The following is a 25,133-nucleotide window of genomic DNA, read 5'->3' as shown; positions in this document are numbered from 1 at the left end:
TTCGTCATCGTGCCACCTACTGAGGCCCTGCTGACACCCACTACTACTACCACTATCATTATTAGTCACATTACTATTATTATTGCCTGTACTATTACGCTTATTGACTTGCTTCTACCCTGGAGTCTTTGTGCTTTCTCGCTTCGCAGGCTTCTATAAATCGTGGCTGTACCTGGACCGTGGATGTGCATCCTGCTACGGCCCTGCTGACACCGACTGCTACCACCATTATTATTATTACTAGTCACATTACTATTACTATTACCTGTACCATTAAGCATTTTAGCTTTACTTCCACCCTGAAGCCCTTTTGCTTTCTCGTTCTGCAGGTTTCCATGAATCGTTGTGGTACCTGGACCGTAGTCGTGCCTCCTGCTGTGAGCCGACTGACACCCACTGCTACTTCGATTATTATTATTAGTCACATTACTATCCCTATTTTCATGGCTATAATTCTACTGTAATAATTGCTGCTGTTATTATAAGTAGTCTTATTATATGAATAATTTATGTCATATACATTGAATGTGTTGTATCTAAGAACTGTTATGCTGCTCATTCTGTACACATGACATCTATTGCATTCTGTCCATCCTGGGAGAAGGATCCCTCCTCTGTCGTTCTCCCATAGGTTTCTTCCTTTTTTCTCCCTGTTAAAGGGGTTTTTTAGGGGAGTTTTTCCTGTGCCGATGTGAGGGAAGGACAGAGGATGTCGCATGTGCACAGATTGTAAAGCCCTCTGAGGCAAATTTGTAATTTGTGATTCTGGGCTATACAAAATAAACTGAATTGAACTGAATTTAATTTAATTCTGTACACGACATCTATTGCATTCTGTCCATCCTGGGAGAAGGATCCCTCCTCTGTCGCTCTCCCATAGGTTTCTTCCTTTTTTCTCCTTGTTAAAGGGTTTTTTAGGGGAGTTTTTCCTGTGCCGATGTGAGGGTTCCGGGACAGAGGATGTGGCATGTGTATAGATCGTAAAGCCCTCTGAGGCAAATTTGTAATTTGTGATTCTGGGCTATACAAAATAAACTGAATTGAATAAAATCGTTGGGAAATCAATCAAATAACTAGGCAATTATGTCAACTACTTGAACATCTAATGTTGCCATAAAGAAGCTTGGTTCATTGATTTCTAATATTTCCCACAATGGGCAAATATACTCAGATATTTGATACCAGATTATTCCTTTTCTTTCAACACATTTTCTAAACATACCATTTTACTTAAATGGGCAGGTAGTTATAATTAATTGCAGACATTTCCAATACTGAACCTTAACAAAATAACCTTCAGAGAAAACCAACAGAAATGTATGAAAATGTTTTTATTTCATTAGATGTAAAGTTCCATTGCCCACTGATTGAGCTACAAAGTAGAATTTTACTTTTCTCAACATGTTCAGCGGTTGACAAATCTGACCCCGACCTCGAAATGAAACTCAAGACCTGAAATGATCTCTTACTGGTCCATTCCACTGAAAACACCCATAAAAAAACCCTTTTTTAAAACATGGTCAGCTTTAAATTTCATATTTCACAAGACCAATGACGTAGTAAAGCAAGTAACAGGTGTCACTAATAGAAAAGTTTTCAAAAGTGGAACATATACGATTTTATCTTTTCATAAAGTTCAAGGGAATGGCAGTAAATGTGGCAGTTTTGTTCCCTAAAGTAAAGCTGATTACAACTTAAGTTTTTTGCTATTATCCTTAATGATATTCCAGTCTTTCGCTCAGGTCAATACTTTAAAAGAATAGTGTGGTTAAAACACTGTAGTTACCGCTAAATATGTGGTCAGGCCTTGATGATGGAAAACTAACCATAAACACTAACAAACATTAACTCTGACGCAAAAGCCATCTTTTATACTGAAGTCCTTGTTATTACTGTCATTTGCCAATTTATTTATTTCTTTGCTCACAATAATAGTTCAACCCTTTACTGCATAATGTTTTAAAATGCTAAAAAGGTCAGTTTTCCATAATGCACTAGATGAATAAACTTGTCATCACGTGAATCTCACTCATAAAAGTGCTCTTAAACCAGCCAATAAAATATTTTTTACTGGCACATTTTCACTATAAATCTTTGTTTACATATAAACAAGTTTAGATAACTTGCAACTTTATTGCCAAATGGAAACAACTTGCAACAATTCAGTCGAACCAACCCATTCAAACAACAGTGGAATCCAAGATGGTTGCAAAGCCTGAGGAATATTGAGTTTACAAACATGAGCCATGTTTCTGTTGGTAACATCTTATAATCCTTCACTGATGTTGAATGTCAGAAATACAGACTGATTCACTTCCATTATTGGCCATTGTAAGCTTCAGTTTTACTTGAAAGTTGTGAATAATACAAACTTCAAGAGGATGAAAAGATTATTTAAGTAAAAAAAGAAAAAATACAAATAAACAGGCGCCAGTTTCACACATACCATTTGGCAACAAGTACTTTCAAAGATATAAAACTATTTGCAAATATTCTTTATTATTTACTCAAGTTAGGGAGGAAAAAGTAACATGTACTTTAAGTGAACGCAGTAAAGGGTTAAGCATCCATTTAGGATCTATAATTCATCCGTTTAAGTTTGTGAAATCAAAGGTGTATAATGGGGTGAGAGTTTGGGGCAATTTGTCATGTTTCCTCTTGCTTCTCTTTGGGGTCCTGGATGTGTGGAAAGGCAGTATTTTTCTATTCTACGGCTTCTGTTTCCTCGGTTGGCTGTCCAGTTGCATTTTCTGCTGTCTTTGAGGCCTGTAGGATGTGAAAAGGGGAGGAACAGATCCGTGAGGTGACACAAAAGTCAAGGAGTTGAATGGTAGGACAGCACGAGGGTTCATTGTTTGAATAATAATTTACCTTCTTTTTCTTTTTCTTCTGTGTTTTACGGCTTGCAGAACTCTGTAGTAAAGTCTGGGGAAGAGGAGAGACGTTTTAATAAGATGTTGAATGTGTTTCTGTGTGATGAAGGAGCTTGATGTAAAGTTAAGTGAAACAACACTCTTACCCGTAGCTCCTCATCCTGAACTTCATGCTCTGACTTGTAGAGCTCTGGATCGAAGGTTCCGCTGGTGATTCTGTGAGGCCCGTTGGCCATCAGCAACACTGTGAACTTAAACTGAGCTACACACTCTCCTGAGAACAAAGACACAGAAGTAGGGAGGGGCGATAAATAAAAAGGGACATTTTAAAAAGCAAAAACATGATAAAAATGGGAGAGTTAAACACTCACCCTCTTTCTCGTGAAGCACACTGAAGGGCTGTAGCAATTCATGTTTGGCACACTCCACCACACCCAGACGGGCTTTGGCCTCATCCTCGAACGCTCTGACGGAAAACAGACAGTGGTATTAAGTAAATGCATGAGCCAAAGTTATTAATATTCAGCCCTGTCGATCTATTAGAAATTTCAGCAGGTGGTGGACTATGTACATTAGTAGTTATACATGAAGTGTGGTATTCATACCGGAGAGTAAAAGGCATGGCATCAAAGCGCCGTTCAACTTCGCTGAAGAACATACGGGAAGTTTTCATCTTCAAGCCGTACTGCTTACTGGGGTCCCTCTTATAAATGGTGGTCCTCAGACCTGCATCTCTGGCCTAATTGTAGATGACAAGAGTCTTAAAGTATTAATTAGCCACACTTTTGCCAGCAAGGACATGAATAAAGAAAGAAAAGAGAGCACACCGACCTTCCCTTCTCCAGTGCTTATCAAGACGTCCACAGCATAGACTTCATGTACTTCGAACTCTGCCTTCTCATGGTCCTTCCTGAAAATTTGTGTCAAGAGCAGCCGGTAAAAAAAACTTGGTTGGTTTCGGCACCACAAATAAAAATGTATTCATTTCTGCTATATTGGGTCTGTCATACAAGTTTCAGAGCTTACAACATCAAACTAAGTTACAGTCGGGCTAGAGGGGGACATGCTATATGTATAAATAATACGCATTATATTTGTGATTTGGGTGATCGGCACTTAATTGTTTCTGCCAAATTGTCGGCAGTCATTATAGTTATATTGTAATATTCCAAAAACATTACTCCTGTTCAAAACAACGTCAGACCTTAAACATAACAAGTGAAATTGGTCACCTGCTTAGAAAAAATAATTCTTACTTTAATGGATAGATGTGATTTGAAAGAAAACGAAATTTTAACAGACAGACAACTGGTGTTGTGCGATATTAGAAATATTATATTGATTGCAAGGACTGAATCCCACTTGATACATTTCAAGCATTATCCATCATCTACACTCTGTGCGTCTATACGGACACAATAGGTGAGACTCAAATACATCTTCAGTCTAAGAAGTTTACTACAATTCAAAACACCCACAGGGCGTCACACACTCGTGCATAAAGTTCACCAACGTTGAATTTGCTTCATCGCCGATCACAAATTACCTTTGCTGGCATAAAATGGAAGTGAACAGGAGTTGAAGGTTAATTTTGCATCTGTGTGACCGTGCAAACACCACCTATGTGTAAAAGTGACTGAATGTACCTTTGCTGGTCTGTCGGGTTCTGAATGATTGTTTTCTCTCCATCTATGACATGTTGCTTTAGCTGATGAGACAACATACCTTGAAAAACACAGAGCAAGGCAGAAAAACTAGTTAAACATCCACTTGCATGTTATGAATCTGTAACAGTCATCTTCCTTACAGAGAATGTACAAATCTGAAGAGATACAAAAACGACAACAGTCAAAATGTGAACATTTGTGGTTGCCTTTTTCATGAACAGACACTCACCTTCTATAGGTGAACATTTGAACGACTGAGCAATCTTGTTCCAGGCTTCTGTCACTTGATTGTTCTAAGACAAAGAAAAATGCATTACTTTCACATGTAAAACACAGTTTTGCACTGACTTACCAGATAAAGTGAGGGGAGAACAACAAACTAAAACTATTAGAGGATCGGCAGTGAATTGTTTAGTAAAGAAGGTAACTCAATATTATGGCTGACATGAACAAAACTGTGAGGAAGTGGTTGCATGTACCTGGTTACCAGGTTTAACGAGGCGGAGAGCTGCTTCCGCACAAAGATGGGCTGCTTTGATTACATCCGCTTTCCGACCTGTGACAGGGTTCTCCTGCAGAAACAAGACACAGTAAGAAGAGGACTTAGAGTGCTCCAACGAGGACACAAAATGGTGTAAAAAGAAGGATTTAAGAAAAGGCCCTCACCTTACTGGCTCCGACAATAAAGCTGTGAGCAACATTGGCAATGAAGCCGTCAACGTGAACTCCTAGATCTCTACACAGAATAAAGAGGAAAAGTAGAGATGAGGGTATGAAGTAACAATAAAACAAATCAAATTGATCATGTGCCAAATTTATTACAAGTTTAACTGCCACCCAACTGTCAAGTTTACTTGGAAAATAAGACTAATCAAGAAGGTCAGACTCAAATAAAACATTTAATCTGTTATGGGCATTACACAGAAGATATACTCCAAAGGTTAATTTATTTTTGGCTGGACCTGAGCAGGAGTACAGCGAAGGACTAATTATGAATTCAAAGGAGCAGCAATAATATCTAAAAAATAAAAGACAGAAGGCTAGCCTAAGAGTGTGTGAAAAGTGAGAAAGATACAAACATAGTGTGTAACCAGATTACCACGAGCAACAACAAACATCTTTAAAACATTGCAAATCCACACGCAGCACAAAAGACGAAAACATATGTGGCAATACAACAACTAAGATAAGCGGACTTCCTTTTTCAAAGTACAACGTTGCATTAGAAAAACGCGTTAAATAGGAGTTAGCAGATGGATGGCCATCGAAGCTAAAATCCTACATATCACTTCCAAAACTCCCCCCCGAAAAAACATGTTCTACAAGTGTCCGACCTTACTTGTCGTTTGCCACACAGGACAGACAGGAAGACGAGACCTTATTGATGAAGCAGACAGTCAACAGCCAAGATAATACCCTCACATACCAGCCAAGATGTCACATAGAAAGAGGGGAGGACAACACACTTATGACACACATGGGAGAACAAGGGGTGACATTATTTCAGAGCGTGGTGCCTACATTTTGACCAGATCCCCATCTTTAAGTGTGTAGTCGTGGTCACTCTTCAGGGGAGAGAAGTGGCAAACACAGTTATTGACTGAGACGCTGGTGGGAAAGGCAATGCCTAGAGGAGGGAAAGGAGAACCACCAAGTCTTCATTTGGAAATCATCCACAAGTTTAGCAAAAAAATGTTCAAGGATGGAGGGGGTGACACTTGGGTCAACAACTTGAATGACTGACTGCATTTAGACTCTTCTTGATGGGTACACCTCAGTGCACCAGAATGACAACAGACTTACTAGTATCATCTTTGGCTCACCTTTCTTCATGTCCTTCTCCTTTTTGAAGACCTTTCCAGTCTCAGTCATGATGTAGGCATCCCCCTTCACACAGAGGCTGAGCACCGAAACCCCGGGAGTGGCCGTCTCCACAACCAGACGAATAGCCTCTGGGTGAGACAAACGACAAATGATCAAGAGGTGCTGAAGAGGAACAAAGTTGAGCAGGTGCCAATACAATTATGGATATTTTTTTTTAGTTGTCAAGAGAACCAACTCTAAAATATTGATAATTTGAATCTGTCAATATTGTCCAACTCTATGTTTTAAATAGGGGATGGCTGATATGACTAGATATACCAGAGGATAACATACATCTGCAAATCATCGTGGATTTTGCTGTACCGTTTACAGTGTCTTAACACCCTCTTTAATGTGTCAGCAGACAAAAGAGCATCCTAATATTAGAACTTTAATATGAATTTGATGACATAACTTCATTTGTCAATTATTTAAGTGCTTGATTTGCCAAAACACACACACATAACCGACCGGTTCTTTTATCTTGAAGAAGTTAATGAAAATGTAATTACTGACAACTAATAACTTAAAAATCCCAAAGACTGACAGGGGATTTTAACCATACCTCCCAGTCCTAATGTCACCTGAATAATGTTGAAACAACATGCAAGCTGTAACTTTGACCTCATATTATCCCTGTAGCAGACATATGTCAATGAAAAGTAAATAAACACAAAGAGGTCAGCACGAGTGGCTTCATATCTACGCTTCCTGCTTATCTTGTAACGTCTGCTCAGAGTTCAGCTGTACTGGGCAACAGGCTGAGCTAGCTGGTTAGCTGGTTAGCCCCCTACGTCCGCTACACAGACAGCTCTCCCCCCTAAATAACACAACGTCACCGTCGGTCAGCAGTAACAGAGGAGCTAGCATTTGCTAAAAACTGACCCAACCATGCCTGCAAGCTAGCTAGCCACTTAGGATAGCATCCGTGCGCCTCGCATGTGAACCACATGGCTGCTGCTGCCGTGTGGGGAAACTACCGGGTACGACGGGCCGCACAGAGCAGGTCGTCTCTCTCCCATTCACCACAGGCTACTCGTTACGGCTACTTACGGTTGGCGATTTCACCAGCCATCTTGTACTTGGTGACCACCAAGTCCTCGGCTATGGTCTGCTCTTGCTCGTCGTCGGACATCTTGGCAGTGAAGTTTCAGTCGCTAGTGGGCCCCGAACAGCGACAGCTTCTGGAAGCTCAGCGCGACTCTAACACCAAACTCCTCCCACTTCACCGTGACGTCACAGCGACCCCGACACCGCCAAGAAGCAGAGGGATGCTGCCCAAAATATCTCGTGGAACCGGATGCAGTAATATACCCATAAGTCATTGTTTAACAATGTCAGTGTTATATAAAATGATAAGTTAACATCAAATAATAGTTGGATGCATGTGAACATTTAAAAATGAATCATTCATAAGTGCTGATACAAAGCCCATGATATGTGACTGAAAGCTCACAGGTCAAGAAATATATTTTTCATTAATTATTAGACTTGACTGAAGAACACAATTCACACATTGCACACATGTTATATAGGTAAATTCAAATGAAAAGTTGGTACTTCAGAATAGTTCAAAATATTTTAATGAGTGGAAAATGTATTTCATATACCATCATTAAAAGAGGTCTCATAACATAAAAAGTCCAAACTCCAAACAAAAAAATTTGTTCTGAAAAAGCTTTGTTCATTTCAAAATGTAAACAGAAAAATATAGCTTGAATTCTTTTCATTTCTGTTAGTGTTTTCCAAAGTCAGTGCTTTTATTTCTGGAAATGCCCTAAATCATAGGCTTGAATATAAGAAATAACGCAGCAGAGCCTGTTGAATAGTCAAGCATTTTTGAAATTGTGTCATTGGCTACATTATAAACATGTCTTTAGATTGCATTTCCTGTTTCGGGTCCTTCATGACTATGTCTCGGAGGGAAGCTCATGACATTTAAAATGTTCTTCATGTAGGCACTGCGTTGGGCTTCAGGAACATCCTGCTGTGCCAGTAGTCTGGATTGTCAAAAGATCTGTCGCCACCTGCAGGTTCCCCAACCCCAACTCCAGCTCGCACTTTTACGGAGGGTTCAAACCCAGATCGATGTGCCTTTGTGCCCCCTACTGCTCCCTCCCCTTCTGTCTGCAGGTTGTGGTACACCACAGTGTCTCCAGGCCGCACGGCAGCAAAGGAGTCCATGTCTTCATACTCATACGCCTCCTCCTCGTCCTCGTCCCTTCCCTCTATCTTCAGCTCCTTCCTGTCTCGAAGAGCTTGACGTAGCTTTGGCTGTCTGTTTGTGTAATGATAGTTACTGTCCTCCACATACTCATCCTCTTCTTCCTTCTCCTTCTCCTCCTCCTCCTCCTCCTCCACCTCTCTGCCCATCCTTGCTTGTGTCAGAGGAGGAGGAGGAGGAGGAGGAGTGTCAGGCACTGGAGGGCTTTCATCTTTTTCATTACCCCTGATGTCCATGTATTCATATTCAACTTCATTAGATCCCTGCTGCTCTGAGTCGGAGTTGTGATCGCTTCTGGTGTGACCTCCCCTGACCTCCACGGAGGATGTGGTGTCACCTGAGCACGCTGTTGCCTGTGACGATACAGAGGAGGTGCGCTTCTTGTTCGGCTTCAGCCTGTGGCTGCTGTTCCTGGGCGAGACCGCTGTAGCACATGTCTGCTTGTTCATATACTCATAATCTTCTTCATCTGGATCATCCAGGAGGCTCGATGAATGAGACTTGCCCGTCCTGCCAGGACCGGTCCGAGATGAGCAAAGTAAAGTTTCTGACAACAAAAAAAAAGTGGATAAAGTGAGGTTTGCAGTAGAGTAATGTGTGAGGAGCTATGACAAAAATACTATTAACCTAGACATTTTGTATTCATTCCTTAAAAAAGGGTTATTGTGACTCAGCAGAACTAACCCAGACATATAGACCCATTTTGGAGGAAAGATTATATTATTATATTTCAAATATGCATGAAGCTATCACCTTTCTCTGGACTGTCTCCAGGAAGCACATATCCATTCTGGTCCTCTTCCTCAATCTCTGGTGACGGAGTCTCTGGTGGCCCACCGGACAAGCTGTCCCTCTGCGACATGTAAGCGCTGTCCTCACGTTGACGTCGTCTCTTCAGGCTGCCAGCCAGAGAAAAGTCCTCACTCATCTCCAGCTCCACTGCTGTGCCGCAGCCCTCTGAGCTCTCAGACACAGTGCGGGCTGAGTTTAGTCGAGAGCGTGACTGCCACATGGCCTACACAAGACAACACAAACACACCTGCATTAGTAAAATAAGTAGGAATGTGCATGTGATGATGTTGATAATATAATTTAATAGTTTAACCCAATTATGCTCAGTTATAGAGACAAAACAATATATATACAAAGTAGACTGTTATAGCTACCTGTCCTGGGTTGTCAACACCTGGGGTCATAGGCAGGTAACCCGCCACGTTTGATGGAGAAATAATCACCTTTACAAGACAAGACAGGGGTTAGATTTAGATCCAGGAGGTGACTGAAAAGACATTTCCAGATATAACCTGGCCATGAAATTGACAGGGAGAGGCGTATATTACTCTGTGAGTGTCCATCCTGGAGAGGCGACCGAGGCTCCTGGCTTGAGACAAGTAGTGTGGGGCCCGAGTCAAACCATCTACCTCCTCCTCCTCCTGGTCCTCCAGGTCTATGTCTAGATCATCCAGGTTGTCCAGGTCTACACTCCGCTGGGCGAGTTCATCCGGGGCTGAGTCCTGTTGGTTGCAGTCCTCCTGGTGAACAAAAGTGAGACATGAATTTGCATATTGCACATACGTTTTTTACTGAAGTTCCATATTAAACAGACGTATTCTGCCCACAGAAACAACAAGTGCTGTAACATTCGGGTGGCTATACTGATAAAAACAAAGCCTTCCTTACTTTGATCACCAGGTAGCGAGGCGGGTCTCTGGCCATTCTGGTGAATTCATTTGCCAGCTCTTTAAATGTTGGACGGACATTCTCATCAATCATCCAACCTGGGAATAAAAAATTTAAGACATAGTTTGCCACTCATTCTATGGAAGCAATGCACAATTAGGAGCATCTGAAACTAGTTAAATACAATAAAAACCTAACTTAAGGTTTTTAGCCATGCTAGCAGCTCTGTGAGGTAGTACTTGCACAGCAATGCTTTGAGCTAAATGCTAGTTCTTGGTGTAGCTTGTTTAGTTTGCTAACATTTGCTTATTCAATCTAAACACAAAGTGAGAAGTGAGAGTAATTAGTTTTGCAGGTATTTGGGCATAAACCAAAGTATTGGACACATTACATTTTGGCCTGATGATGGCGCTAGATGAAAAGTAAGAGGATTTTACATTTCATCTCTTCACGGGACATGAATGGTGAATTTCAAAGTTTCATGGCAAGCCATGCTTAAGTCAAAAATGGGCGTCATTGTGACAAAAAAGTCAGGGAACCACCAAAGTAATTATAGGATTCATCCTCTGAAGACTATGACTGTACAATAAAACATGGCAGTCTGAATCCATCCAATAGCTGCTGAGGTACTTCAGTCTGACTCATCAGGTCAGACCAGTGTAAAATAAGTATCTAGCACTCACACTTGACCATGACCATGTAGACATCAATGGTGCAAATTTGAGGCTGGGACAGACGCTCGCCCTTTTCCAATAGATCAGGAACGTCCTGTGGACGCATCGAAGTGTACGGCTCTGCCCCACTGGACATCATCTCCCATACTGTCACACCTAAATGAAGGGGACAATTATAATGTGGCATTAAACAGCACGACTGATTTAGCTGGAACATCCATTCCTCCACTTCTGTTTTCATTAACACCCAATATTACCCCAACCGGTTCTTGTAAACTGGTTTAAAACTCACCATAACTCCAGACATCGCTCTGATGTGTGTATCTGCGAAACAAGATGCTCTCTAAGGCCATCCATTTGATTGGTGTCTAAAGAAGTAAAAAGAGAATCACGTGAGTGAAAACAACAGAACAAGTGTTCAGTGAATGTGAGCAAACAAGAGCAGTGTGCAAAATAAGTTCATGTCAAGGCTCCGTTAATGAACTTTGATCATATTACTGAGTGTTTTATCTTTTCTCAACCGGGCTACGGACCTTGACCTCATTGTAAAAGTACTTCTTGTCATCAGGGTAAAGTAGGTCTGCAATGCCGTAATCTGAGATCTGTGCTGTATAATTATTCTTGAGAAGCACATTTCTCGCCGCCAGGTTCCTGTGGACCATCCTGTTGTCCTCCAGGTAATACATCCCCTGATGAGAAAGGACAACTATGCATTTAAGTGCTTGTAATATCAGTGGAATAGAACAGTCAGTTCTCTACAAACAGCCAACATAGACAAACAAAAAAAGGGTTGGTCCTTTACCTTTGCGATTTGAACACACCAGTTGAGCAGCCTTTGTGGGCTCAGTTTGTTCTTGGAGTTCCTGACGTGCTCCAGAAGGGAGCCCTGACTGCTGAGCTGGGTCACGAGCTGCAGGCTGGCACCGGGACAGATACCCAGGGTCCTGACTACGTTAACGTGGTTCATGCTTCCAATGGTCATCATGTGCTGCAGGGCGCATTTAGAGTAAATCATTACAGATTTTTAAAAAACTAAGCAAACCTTTAATTCAGGTCTTAACAAAATACTTAAATCCATCAAATAATGATCTTCATATAGGCTGGGAAAAGTTTGAAGATTGTTTTTTCAAGGTGGTTTGAAAAACATGTTGCAGGAGCATTTCTCAAGCTCCTGCAACATAATAGACTTTTATGTTCAATATATTGCAAATAAATAATCCTCATATTGCCAATAATCCACTGTTGTGGAGAAAAATTACTTCTTGAAAACCTTCTTCACATACAGATCATCTGAAAAGTGACACAGAAGTGATTTAAGAAGTTTCCCTAGATAAGTTAAGGCATGTTATTATTATTTTGTTTTAACGTGACTTTGGGAACGTCTGTGAACCCAAGGTGACTCCTAGAAGTTGCAAGCTATTAACCTCTCAGATTCACCTTTCACACCTACCTTCAGGGAGTATTTGGTACACAACATATATTTTCCTTTAAGTCATGTTTTCTTACATCTGTCAGCTCATGGAAGGTCTGCCGTTTGGTGCGATCATGAATCGTCTTTATGGCCACAGGAAGCTTCACTGTATCGCCCGCAGGGATCCAAATGCCCTGTGTGGTAAGAAAAAGAGACATAGCCATTATTTGTTAAATTAATATAAAATTTGCAAGTGAACCATTGAATAGACGACTGCCACAATCAATATTACCTTATGGACTGATCCAAACACTCCGTTACCCAGCAGCTTGATCTGACGGAGTTCTGTGGTCTTCAGGATCCGAGCATGGACTTTAGCACCTTTCTCTCCAGGATCCAGAGGTTCAAAACTCTGAGACAACCACAGATCATGTGTTCAAAAAAAACTCTAACGGAAGCATAACTACATAGTGAAGACCTCAGACTCTGACTGACCTCTCCGCTCTCCATGTACCTCCTCATGGCTCGCTTGCGACGAATGGCAAGACCTCGTCGGTACAGAACAGTCAGCACGAAAACAGAGAATGAGGCAAAGAGAAGGGCAATCACTCCCAGGACGATGGCTGTGGTCAATTGTCTGGTGACAGATGAGAATGAAGAAGAGATGTCACATGACCTGTTAATAAATCAAAATGTCTAAGTTATTTAAAACATGTCAGAATCAACTTACCCAGAAATGTACCGGGAAAACCCCAAACAGTCTCCAATTCCTGGGCCGTAGCAACTGTAAACACAGGACAGAGGTGAGTTTGATTCAAACACAAATATATGAATACACACAGAAAGAACTCCACTCATTTCTCACCCTTGGGTGCAGTTGATGTGGCACGGTTCACAGCTGCCCTGCTTGTTGGGGTATTTAAAGATGACTTCCTCCCCTCCCATCACACCCTCAGGACACAAGGAGACACAGTGTGGACCGTCCTGCAGGCTGGCGCATGCAACACACTGATCCGCTCCCTTAAAACACAGAGGGACAGTTCAGTTGACAGATGAAGGCAAAGCAGACAGATGTCAGTGGCAGCGTGGAGTACAATTATGTCACTAGGTGGCAGCAACACACACAAAGGTACTATTAGAGAACTTGTTTTGTGAATATCACTGTTCAACCTGTTGTTTATCTCTCTAAATAGAGAGAACCATACCGGGCCTGTGCAGGTCTGCTTCCCCTCCTGGACCTTACACTCAGGATGGCATGGCATACACTCCCCTGACTGAGTAGCAAACTCCCGCCTCTCCCTGCAGTCAAAGCGAAAAGTCAATCACTCTCAAAATCTTTCAACAGACTGCAGATAAGATTGAAACCCTTGGGAGAGCAACGCCACAGCAAACATTACTCATATGAAGACAAACATTGTGAATTTTATTATTCATATCAATGTTTTTTTTTGTTAAGACTCACCCAGTTAAGAACATGCAATCTGGCACGCATGTTCCCCCCCTGCTGTACCTCTTACAGAACAGACACTGGTTTGGCCCCGGACCCCAGCAGCCATCAGAGGAGCACAGGGGGTCACACACATGGCCCTCCTCAACTACAAACACAACAGAACAAAACAATGCTGTATCATCATAAACACTGATAAAGGAGCTGGTTAAATATGATCCTCCTTTACATACCACACTGATTTATTGGTCGGTTCTCCCTGATTTCATAGTACTTCTGGCGTCGCTGTGGGCGAGAGCTGCTGGTCATGATGCGCGTCCAGTTAATGGTTTTCTGGTAGCACAGCCTCTTGTTTCCTGTGATGTAGACTCTGCCGTCGCTTATTTTTCGCAGCGAGCGCAACCCGAGCGAGGTCAAAGAGCTGATACTTCTCACCAAAAGAGAGTAGCCCCTGAAATAAAAGGTAGAACATAAATGCAGTGCAATAAATTAATAGTTGACAATGTTGTGATTGTGTTTAAAAACACTAAAGAAGCAAAGGAATGGCTTTATAATTTGATGTACAACTTCACATTACATTTCTTTTTTCATGTTTAGAAATTCAGACATAATTTAAAAAATAGTTTGTGTGTGTGTGTCCAGGTTTTTTAGTTACTCAAAATCATATCAATGACAGGACATAAACTGATCAGACACAGGTCTGATTTTATTCAGGCTTGATGCTTAGTGAATTTCACTAATCCAATTTTTTTTTACTTGACTCAAATTCAGTGTACAGCTGTATTTCTGTTCTGTATGTCTGAATTTGTGAACCTTAATGAAATTAAGGAAATGTCAAAGAAAAAAAATAACTTTACAATGAGGAGTTCAGTTGCTTATAAGGTGGAACTTATTTCTTTGCTTCCATAAAATCAGATTCCAACATCTTGCAGCCAAATAGACATTCAGTTTTCATCAGAAAGAGCATGCAGGTAAACCTTGTGTCATTAGAGAGTTGCTCCCACCACCATCTCAATCACACAATCCCAGTACTGAAAATTATAGTATTATAATATCCAAACCAAGAATAATGATTTCAAACCGAAATATTGAAGAGGCAGATAGAGGGGGACATATTTTCAATATTTACTGTACCTTCTAGAGCTCACTCCTCTATATGGAGTAAAATAAGGTATAACAAGAGAACAAAGAGATACAAGACATTCAGATTCATGCCAGTGATGCTTAGTCTGCGATGCAGTGAAAGGTACAACAACATGAAGCACAAGAAGCGAAAACAAAAACAACTGCTCACTTGTAAAGTGTCCTGCCCTCAATGGATTGGAGGTTCGAGAAGACTGACAGGTCAGACATGTTTTCAGGCCACGACTGGATGCTGAGGATATCTGAAAATAAAGACATTGCATCACAGAAGCCTTAACCAGACTGCAAACACTTTTAGGTTACATTAAAATCAAAACTACATTTTTACACACCTGTAATCTCCCTCACAGTTTTGAAGATTATCAGTTTCTCTGGATCGAGGGCTGGTACACCGTTATAATCATCGCTTTGAAAAGAGAAAAGAAATGATTAAAAAAAAATAAAGACCTGTTCCATCCACAAAGCACAGATGAAAATACTTATTTACCTACTAAATACCATCATAAATCAATTAACTGATTGATTAATTTAATTAATGGAAACTATGTTTGAGTTTACCCTTTGATCCCGGTCACCAGGAAGTGCAGACTGCCCTGGATCTTAGTGCAGTTTATGAAACTGTCAATGTTAAAAGCATCTACTGTCTGTCTGGTTTGACTTCCTGTGCCATGGCAAGCTGGGGGGAAGATGAAGAAAAGGAAGAAGAAAAGGTAAAGAACAAATGAAGTCAGTTAGAGACAACCAACACAGTGCTGGAAATATCTGTGTACATTTACTTGAATACTGTGCTCATAATTGTGAGCTACTGGGTCAGTTTCATTTATGCTGATGTATTCTAATCCTCCACAAATACAATTTTTTTTAAATACATTTATTTGACATATATTGTATATGCAAATGATAAACAAATAAAATCCTTTATTTTCATTCTACAGAAAAGCAATTAATATCTGCTCCATCTTGACCAGCTATAAATATAATATAATATAATATAATATAATATAATATAATATAATATAATATAATATAATATAATATAATATAATATAGTATAATATAATATAATATAATCACCAGGGACACTGTTGGCTCTGCTTGTATCTAAGTTGCATAAAACAACTCTCTTCTATGTTGAATTGTCTTAAATATACCTTTTGGACAGAGGCCTCCACAGGGTTCACATCTTTTCACTCCGTTTTTCTCCACCTCCATTTTTTCAGATGGGCAACTGCTTACACATGAGCTGTCGTCCACCACAAAGTTAGCTTTAAAAAAGTAACAAATAAAGTCTTGTAAGAACATAAGAAGTGCATTGATGCTATAAGGAGAACAGCAACTGTATATAAACTGTGAGTCTGTGTGAACATATAAGGCAGCATGTGTCAACTCACTAGGGCACTGGGCCACACAGATGGAGCCATACTGGTACTTGGCATTGGGATTGGGCTCCAGTTTGAATGTGTGTTTGTTGTATATGAGGGTCTGGGGACACAGAGGCATGCAGGCGCCCGAGTTGTTAAAGTTCCTGCAAGCCTGAAAAACATCACATACAAACGGAATAGTCAGCAACAAGGCTTACAGATTTTTTTTACAGGTTTTGTTTGTTATATTTATGATAAACCTTTTTCACAGCAGACATTTTGACAAGTCATAGTAGGAAAAACACATAATGATGGCTCTGTTGTACTCAAATGTCCCAATACGTCAGGACAGTGCGACAATAAGGCAGCATGCTCGCTAAATGGAATCCAGCCATCATTCATTTCATTTTATACACCTGTGCTTTTCCTGCTATGAGGTGTCTTAATGTCCTCTGTGATAAAAGGCCTGTTGAAGCAGTGTACTCACAAAGCAGTTTGTATCCAGGGGTCCCGTGCAGCCTCCAGCACATTCTATATGACAACACTCACTTGGGTTTCTACCAAAGCATCGGCCGTTACACTGAGGGGCGCACACAGTCTTTGTCACTGAAAGAGAGTTGAGAGCATGTTGATTAGTTAATTTATTGCAGCAGTGGTTCCAAACTCTTTTAAACCAAGGCACCCTTCATAGTTATTTGACCCTTTATGCCCATCCATACAACATCAATACACGTGCAACTTTTTCCAGATAAAAAAGACAACATAGTTTCTGCATTTCAGTTAATGCATGGGAAGCAAATGTCACTCACAGATCTGGCACGTGTCATTTCCTGGATCCCAACATGGAAGGTCTCCACATGCTTCGTTACAAGGCTCTACAATGCACATGTAGTATCAGAAGATGCATTTTTTTTTACATTTTAAAGCAGACAAAAGCAAAAATCTGACATTAAAATGGAAGGTAAGTGATGCTTGTGTATGTGATGCTTTCCACTCACTTTCAGGCCCATTGCCCTCGATCACAATAGGAGCTGTTCCATCCTTCACGATGTCAAACCAGTTCACCTGCGGGGCATAGCTCAGGTAGTCGTTGTTGAAGATCTTGACTCCTCCCTCCAGAATCTCTGTGGGCGGCACACAAACATTTAAATGGGGAAAGACAATTAGCAAAGCAAGCCTGAACGAGCCCATGACTCATCCTTTACTACTGCTCATATAAACTCTGTTTAATGTGCTGGAGCTCATGTTACACTGGCGGTTGAGACATTCCAGGGACTTCACATCACTGCGACTACACACACCGCAGCTCGCCGACGACCGGTACACTGGGAAGGTGTGGCTGCGCTGTGTGGGTGTGGGAGCTCCAACAGTAACTGAGTGTCACATCTTCATCTGATAGGCTCCGGTGTCCCACACTGAACACACTAACCGAGTGACTTCCTGTGTACCTGTGAGATGTGTCAGGACCAGTTCTTGCAGGCCGTGTTCCCCGCCTTTCTTGTAGTTGAGAATCACAGTCAAAGCGTACTTGTCCTCATACAGCGTGCTGCCTCTGATGACACGCAGGTGGTCCAGAGGCACGCGGCTGAACTCGTTGAGTGCGAGCAGGATGTACCCTGTCACCTCCCTGATAGACTGCAGGGTTAGCAAATAATGAGAAGGAGACATTACAGAAAATACAGGTGTTCAGAAGAACGCTTATTGACTTTCCTCTGATTTTGTTAGTCATAGTGTTTGTTAACAGTCACAACATGCTGGCAGCAGAGGCGTGTTTTGCTTGCATTGACATTAATCACCATGACTGTGATTGATTTAGAAAAAGGACATAAATGAGCTCATTGTGCATTTGAGACCACAGACAGTCACAAAGATTTGGCATCAGGTTAATCCATATCCTTGTCTCAACTGGTTACCATGCAGTTTTTCTCAATGACACATAAAAAGTAGCACTGTGAAAGTAGTACAGATGATCTGCTCTCACCATAGATTTGATTTTATGACTTTATTTGTACAAAGACTCACCTTCAGGAAGGAGAAGTCTCTGGAGCGCCCCATATTGGTAATCTCAAGGTTGCCCATCACAATCTCACAGCCGGTGTACGTTTCCTTCATTAAGTTGTACCGGATATCTGGGATTCCCGTCGTGCTCAGACTGTTCTTGGTGCCCATACAAATGACCACTGCAAAAGCAAAGAACAAACTCTTGTTAACTTCAAAATGTTTAGATCCCATGAAAAGACCAAAAACAAAAAAAAAATGAATCAATCATTTTCCCAACTGTTGAATATGTACCCGAAGCCTCGTCTGGCTCATTCCTCCACCACTGTACAAAAATCATTCTGCTGATCTTACACACTGCTGTAAATACTCACAAGCCCTAAATATTTATTCATCCATAGCTGAAAATATCCTTAACAAATATAAACTTCATCTAAACTACAGTGCACTGCAGTTTAAAGAAAATGCATAGCTTTTTTTATAAAAAGAGGCAAAGTGAAGCCCTAAGTGTTAAGCATTAAGAAAAACTCTTTCAAAATCCCATTGACATTTGTAACAATGCTTATAACTTAAAATCCTGCACACCATGTTGTATTGGCTGGATTTGTTGTTAATAACAAAAATATAGAATAGCAACAGTTTTGTCCAAACATTCTTGCATTCATTGCATTTTAGAGACAGCATTGTTAGTCGTCAGTAGTTTATTAGTATATGCATCTTTGCATTATGGGAAGGTAGGGGAATAATATCACAAAAGTTAAAAAAAAAAAAAGAAAGAAAAACTTTCACTGATGTTTACAATTGTTTGCAATTGTATCACAATATAAATAAAACTAGACTGTTAAATCATTTATGAGGGAACAGTGTATGCTTTATACCACCACTGTGTTCTGCTCGCACAATATCAATGAATGAACTGTAACAGTGTGAAACAAGCTGAGGATTGTACACAGGGCATTTCCTTCTCTGAGACAAACATACGAGGCCTTGTTTATGGTCTGTGGGAGTTCAGCCATTCAGCGTCACTTGAAGGCTGCTTTGCTATTCAAATGTCCAGCAGGAGAGAAGCAGCACAGATAAAGAGAAGGACAGAGATTTAAACATGAGCGTTGTTCTCAATGCCATGTACTTTGCCTAAAAATACAAACACGTACTGGGTAATGTACACTGTGTGCAAAAGCAAGTGTTGGGTAAGATCTGTTTCAGTATGACAATGACTTCCTGCATAAATCAAGGTCCCTAAAGAAATGGTTTTCTCAGTTTGGTGGTTTGGTAGTGCTTGACAGGCACCAGCACCTTTGGGCTGAATTGTAAACTCGACTGTGAGCCGGGCCTTATCGCTCAACAGCAGTCCCTGACCTCACTAATGCTCTTGTGGCTGAATGGAAGTGAATCACTGAAACCGGGCTCCAAAATCTGTTTGAATTTTTTCCCAGAGGCTTTTACAGCAGCACATTATGTTCAACAATCTTACAGGTGTAACAATTGAACATCCAAATATTTTATCTGAATCTGAATTTATGAATACATTACTCGTTCCAAACATTACAAAATAAATATTTACTTGCTTCCTACCCTGCTGATGATTTTGTTTTTTTATATTCTAAATTTTGTGACATGAAATTTCGTTTAGGGTTCACAGCGTTGGAAAATCTAAATATATGAAATATAAATATCAACAGGAACATATATACCCAGAAATAGTGTCATGTTTATTCTGCATAATAAGAATACAGTGTCAACAGTTCTCATCCAGGGACTTTTTCTTCTTTAGACAGTAGTTCCAAGGATCCAACGAAACAGCGAGGTGTGTGGATTATACAGAGTAATTGGGAAACTGTTTATTGATTTTTTAGATAAATAAGGTAATCTCACATTCTTTGTGCACCGAAAACAAAATCCCATGCACCTCCATTTTACAGGAGTGGTGGCAGAAATCTCAATGGGAGCGAATAAAACTGTAAAGTAACTGGGTATCACTCGAAGCAACGGTGATTTTGTTTTTTTAATTTTCTAAGCATAATCATGAACCAGTCAACTATTGCTAACTTGTTATTGATTTTGTTGTACTCAGTGAGGATCTAAGGAATGTATTTGTCACACTCAGGTCACGCACCTGATGTATGCTCTGCACTCACAAACACATTCCTTCTACTGACAAGAGAGTCAAAATGGAGCCTAGTAGAACAACAGGATCAACAAGGGTATAAAAGGGCTAATGATTATTAACCTCACAAGGCAAAGCAGGGGAGTCAAAGCACAGTGTGTGTGTGTGTGTGTGTGTGTGTGTGTGTGTGTGTGTGTGTGTGTGTGTGTGTGTGTGTGTGTGTGTGTGTGTGTAAGTGTGTGTGTGTGAGAGAGAGAGAGAGAGAGAGAGAGAGAGAGCGAGAGATGCATGGAACGAGCATGTCCTATGGCCATAAAGTCCTGATAAGAGTCACCTTATTGTGTTTCTGAGAACATCGAGTTCACAGGAACTGGCTCTGTACCAAATTATACTAAAGGGTAAGTTCACTAAAATCACAAAAACACACATTGCATGATGTCTAGACGTGCAAATAATTCAGTTTTTTATCTAGGAAAGCTCAGTCATGAACGAAATTAATCTTACTTAAGGCTTTCTTTCCAGAAATAATTCGTAATAGTGGCATCTGTTAATTTTAAAGAATAATCAGGACATCGTTCCAAGGAAGACGTGATGCTTTCAATTTCTTTAAATGTAACAATTCATGTTAAGTGTTACTGGAGTAAAGGCAGCAGTCTCAGAGGCGGGTATCTTAATAATGGGTCCATGTTTTATGTTAGTGGGGTTAGTGGGAATTGGAAGATATGTTTTTGTGAGATTTGGGTGAAATGACCCTTTAAAGGGAATCCCCACTGATTTTACACACTAAGATGAGTTCACTTGCAAGGACGAGCACTACTATAATGTCTGTTGTGTCTTTAGAGGGAGCTTTTTAAAGTCTAAGAAAATAAGCCTGTATGGGTGATCTGGATTTAAGAGGACTAAACATGTATAACAGAAAATGTTTAAAACTGGGGGCATGGAGTTTAAAAGATCTTAGCTTTATCTTGGCAGACAGGGTCAAATGGTGCAAGCTAAAAAACATGGGAAAAGTTATTCTGACTTGGAAGCTTCACTGCATTATTTCAAAAGACTAGTTGGGATATCTCAGCCTCAGTTGTGACCATATCTTTTTATATCGGTTTCTTGCAAGTCAATAAACTTTACAATACTGGAATCATTGGAGCACTCCTTTAATGACACATGACATAATCTCTTTCACATTTGCAGCTATGCATGCTGTAGCATGAGCCATTTCTTTATATTAGATGCCCCAGTTTGCTTCATGTCAGGGTAATCATAATGAGTTTCAATGAATAAGATGCTTTCAAAAACTTTTGCTCATTAAAAGCCATTCAAGTGAAATGATGTCAGTTTATGAGCTACTCAAGGGTGAAGTTCTTTATCAACCCCACCTTAAGCTATCAGTGAATGACTTGCTGCTGTTGACTCTACACCGTTTGAATTGCCTCTTGGGAAATATTCAAGAACATCTGCGCACGTACATTCAAGAATCTTCCACACGCCATAGTATGTACAGGATGCATACAGTTCAAGCACAACCCACTCCATAAGGGGACAAACCGGTGTGCACACATGCAATACAGTGTGTTACGAAGTCATACAGACAATACACAAGCTGCAGCTGTAGAGGCTGGGAAACTCAACAGGCTGAGTGGGTTGTTTTCTGTCAAAGGAGGACTTTCAGTGTTGGCAGATGGATGATGGAGAAAAATGAATGGGGTGGAGGGTTCAGAGTTAACACACACACACACATTAACACACGCACATGCACACAATGGCCCTATTTTAAAGAGTGTGTCTCGGTGCATCAAGATGTGCAGCCAAGCCTCTAGCTGTCTGTACTGACACTTCACTCTCTATGTGTCTCCTCACTCTTTTCAGACACTGCATGTCTGCCTTCAAAGTTATTCCATCACTAACTATCATATACAGGACATGAACGCAGAGCAAAATGGACCCATTGTCCTTGGCACTAAAGTGTAACCCAACACATGACGAAAACACAACACGGATCAGGTTCAGCTGTTTTTTTTTTTTATCTGCTAGCATGTTTTCAAAAAGAAGAGAGGGAGAGAAAGAAAAGAAAAGAGGGAGGAGGAGATAAACAAGCTCAATAAAGCGGTTGAGACGATGACTGAAGTAAACAGAAACTTGGCACAGGATGTGCCAGAGATTACTGCATACCTCACTAGTGAGCGTGCACACACACACACACACACACACACACACACACACACACACACACACACACACACACACACACACACACACACACACACACACACACACACACACACACACACACACACACTCGCCATCACAAAGACACCTGAGCACATGAACTATTTCATTTGTTGGTTTCACAGCCAGAGGTTGTGTACAAATTAACTGTAAGATGTATTTTGTGTGTTCCCAATATGCAGGACCGTTCAGACTTTGGTGACAGTCAGACACAGAGAGTTTATTAACATCATGCTTTGGCAACAGGAGCTGCAGCATAATACACCTGTAAAAGGACAGAAGGAATTTAAAGAGGCACCACCTATCGTTATTTTCTTGAAAGATATGGTATCTGAATTTATACTGATACACGAGCCCCCTCTGAAACATCACACATTTAACACCTGAGACATGACATATGCACTATTTTGTCATGATGGTATTTTTAGAATATAAATTCACTTCCTGTTTGCAAACTGTATTTGAAAATGAAAGTGCTACGTTGGCAATACCCGTGTTGTTTATTTACAACGTAAACATGTTTGTGTAATGTGTGTGTGCTTTAAAAAGCATTTTCACTCAAAGAAACATCAAATCAAACCCTTGCTTCTTGCAGAAAAGTCAGAATCTAAAATGACAAGTGGCTTTGAAGTTTAACATAAAAAGTGCAAAAACCCCAAAACACACAAAAAACTAACTATATTACCATTGGTAATTTTATTCTAGTATGGTTGGCCAGTTTACCTTATATTAAAACTGACATGTTCATCCAAAGTTACATCAACATAACAACAGCAACCTCTTTCATAACTACCTGGTTACTGCACAACAAAATCCTGTTCAACAACTGGTTTAAGTAGCAGGACAGAGGGGAGAATATTCTGTTTTGACACCAAAATATATTTCTGAAATGTCTTTAGTTTTTGGACGTGACTAACTCTGAACAAACAATTTTTCAGAACGTATTAGATGCATTCAATACATTAAAGAACATCTTACAAACAATTAAATCTTCCTTCTCATGTGATAAAAATATACTTTTCATAATAGTGTTTTTATTTCAGGTGCCAGAGGCTCTGTCACCTGAGCATAAGCGGCCTAATCATCGATGATCTCATGTTGACTTTGTTTTCTCAAAATCAGAGCACCACCCGCTTCACCTGCAGCCAGGTGACATTAACAAGAGCAGGAGGTCAAAATTCCCAGAGTCTCGCTGGGATTCAAATCACAGCACCTCTCTCTGCCTCAAACACGTCAGGTGAATACGTTTAATGGAAATCTGTATTCAAGTGCAATCTTTATGTATTTGAGGATTTTCATTTTAAGGTTACTTTCTACTTCACTATATTTCACAGGGAAGAATTACACTTTTCACTGAGCTACATTTATTTAAATCATAGATGGCAACAAAACATTACTTAGTTGCAGCCTCTCAATGAAGAAGTTTTGCTGCTTTGCATTCCGCTAAGTATGCACTTTTCACTATGTACTTATTTTTTATTATTATTTTTACATTTAAGTATAGTTTTACTTAACTAGTACATCTGAATATGTCTCCCATCACTGGCTATGCTGATGAAAAAAGAGATTTACACGTTTTATTTTATTTTAAAAGGAAATATCTTTTGGGCTGTGGTTGTCAGTCAACAGGCGGTCTAAGGTTGGGCTCCTCTGTCGCAAAGCCTTGAAACAATTGAGACAAACATGATAAAGCACACACTGAGTCGTGGGAGAGGTGCGGATGACTCACAGCAAACAAGTTTTACCTGTGCGGAACAGGTTCTCGTGTGTGGTTTGTGAGGCAGGACAGGTGTTTTGTTAGCAAGCTAGAGAGCAACTCTAATCCAGGTGTTCGGAGGGATTTAACAAATATATATTCTGGGATACTTGAGAATACAAAAGTGAGGTTTCTGGACAGAAAAGTTGATCGTGTGTGTGTGTGTGTGTGTGTGTGTGTGTGTGTGTGTGTGTGTGTGTGTGTGTGTGTGTGTGTGTGTGTGTGTGTGAGAGAGAGAGAGAGAGAGAGAGAGAGTTTGTGAGCCCACCTCCTTGTGTCTGCGCGCTGCAGAGCTGGAGAACACACGGCAGCAGGACGCACAGCACCTGTTGCATCTTCCTCATGAGGGCGGTCATCCTCACTTTAGTTTCCAAGTCGGTGACGTTTTAAACAAACATTGCCATCACATTAATAAGAAGACGTTTGTTCCTTTAGCATCAAATATCGTCCTCGGTCCTGTCAATCCGAGGGAGTCCATTTAGAAACCGTAGTTGTTGGTTTAAACCAAATTGTCTTTCTTATTCCTTTCGTCCACTTTCTTCTAGTACTCAAATGAAGACGTAAATCCGCCCTGTGGTGAAAACCTGTTTGTGTTTTCTCTGTTTGACATTTAACTGAGCCGTAACTCCCCGAGCTGCCCGCTTCATCCCGTGTGAGAGGAATCACTACAGCTCAATGATTGGAGCGCAGTGCCAAACCAATCAGC

At 40.6% G+C, this 25,133-nt stretch overlaps 2 protein-coding genes across 2 annotated transcripts; both read right to left on the bottom strand.

Annotated features, from left to right (window-relative positions):
* Window positions 1–1,326: 1,326 nt before the first annotated feature.
* Window positions 1,327–7,646, bottom strand: pa2g4a (proliferation-associated 2G4, a). Its single transcript, XM_054616556.1, has 13 exons — window positions 7,457–7,646; window positions 6,364–6,492; window positions 6,062–6,167; window positions 5,207–5,276; window positions 5,020–5,112; window positions 4,770–4,833; window positions 4,520–4,598; window positions 3,705–3,783; window positions 3,479–3,612; window positions 3,245–3,339; window positions 3,020–3,147; window positions 2,872–2,925; window positions 1,327–2,766 (listed from the first exon to the last, which is right to left on the bottom strand). The coding sequence occupies exons 1-13, from the start codon at window positions 7,536–7,538 to the stop codon at window positions 2,704–2,706; spliced, it is 1,176 nt and encodes a 391-aa protein (XP_054472531.1). The 5' UTR covers window positions 7,539–7,646; the 3' UTR covers window positions 1,327–2,703.
* Window positions 7,647–7,999: 353 nt separating this feature from the next.
* Window positions 8,000–25,014, bottom strand: erbb3a (erb-b2 receptor tyrosine kinase 3a). Its single transcript, XM_054617923.1, has 28 exons — window positions 24,696–25,014; window positions 18,366–18,523; window positions 17,792–17,978; window positions 17,342–17,467; window positions 17,153–17,218; window positions 16,831–16,949; window positions 16,374–16,515; window positions 16,134–16,247; window positions 15,541–15,658; window positions 15,315–15,388; window positions 15,134–15,224; window positions 14,073–14,290; window positions 13,855–13,987; window positions 13,598–13,691; window positions 13,258–13,412; window positions 13,123–13,176; window positions 12,888–13,029; window positions 12,685–12,804; window positions 12,488–12,586; window positions 11,784–11,969; window positions 11,515–11,670; window positions 11,274–11,349; window positions 10,991–11,137; window positions 10,308–10,405; window positions 9,968–10,159; window positions 9,794–9,862; window positions 9,381–9,642; window positions 8,000–9,174 (listed from the first exon to the last, which is right to left on the bottom strand). The coding sequence occupies exons 1-28, from the start codon at window positions 24,781–24,783 to the stop codon at window positions 8,354–8,356; spliced, it is 4,305 nt and encodes a 1,434-aa protein (XP_054473898.1). The 5' UTR covers window positions 24,784–25,014; the 3' UTR covers window positions 8,000–8,353.
* Window positions 25,015–25,133: the final 119 nt, after the last annotated feature.

This window comes from Anoplopoma fimbria, chromosome 17 (assembly GCF_027596085.1).
Source record: "Anoplopoma fimbria isolate UVic2021 breed Golden Eagle Sablefish chromosome 17, Afim_UVic_2022, whole genome shotgun sequence".
Lineage (NCBI taxonomy): Eukaryota > Metazoa > Chordata > Actinopteri > Perciformes > Anoplopomatidae > Anoplopoma > Anoplopoma fimbria.
The sequence above is the reverse complement of the archived record's forward strand: the minus strand, read 5'-3'. Positions and strand labels throughout refer to the sequence as shown.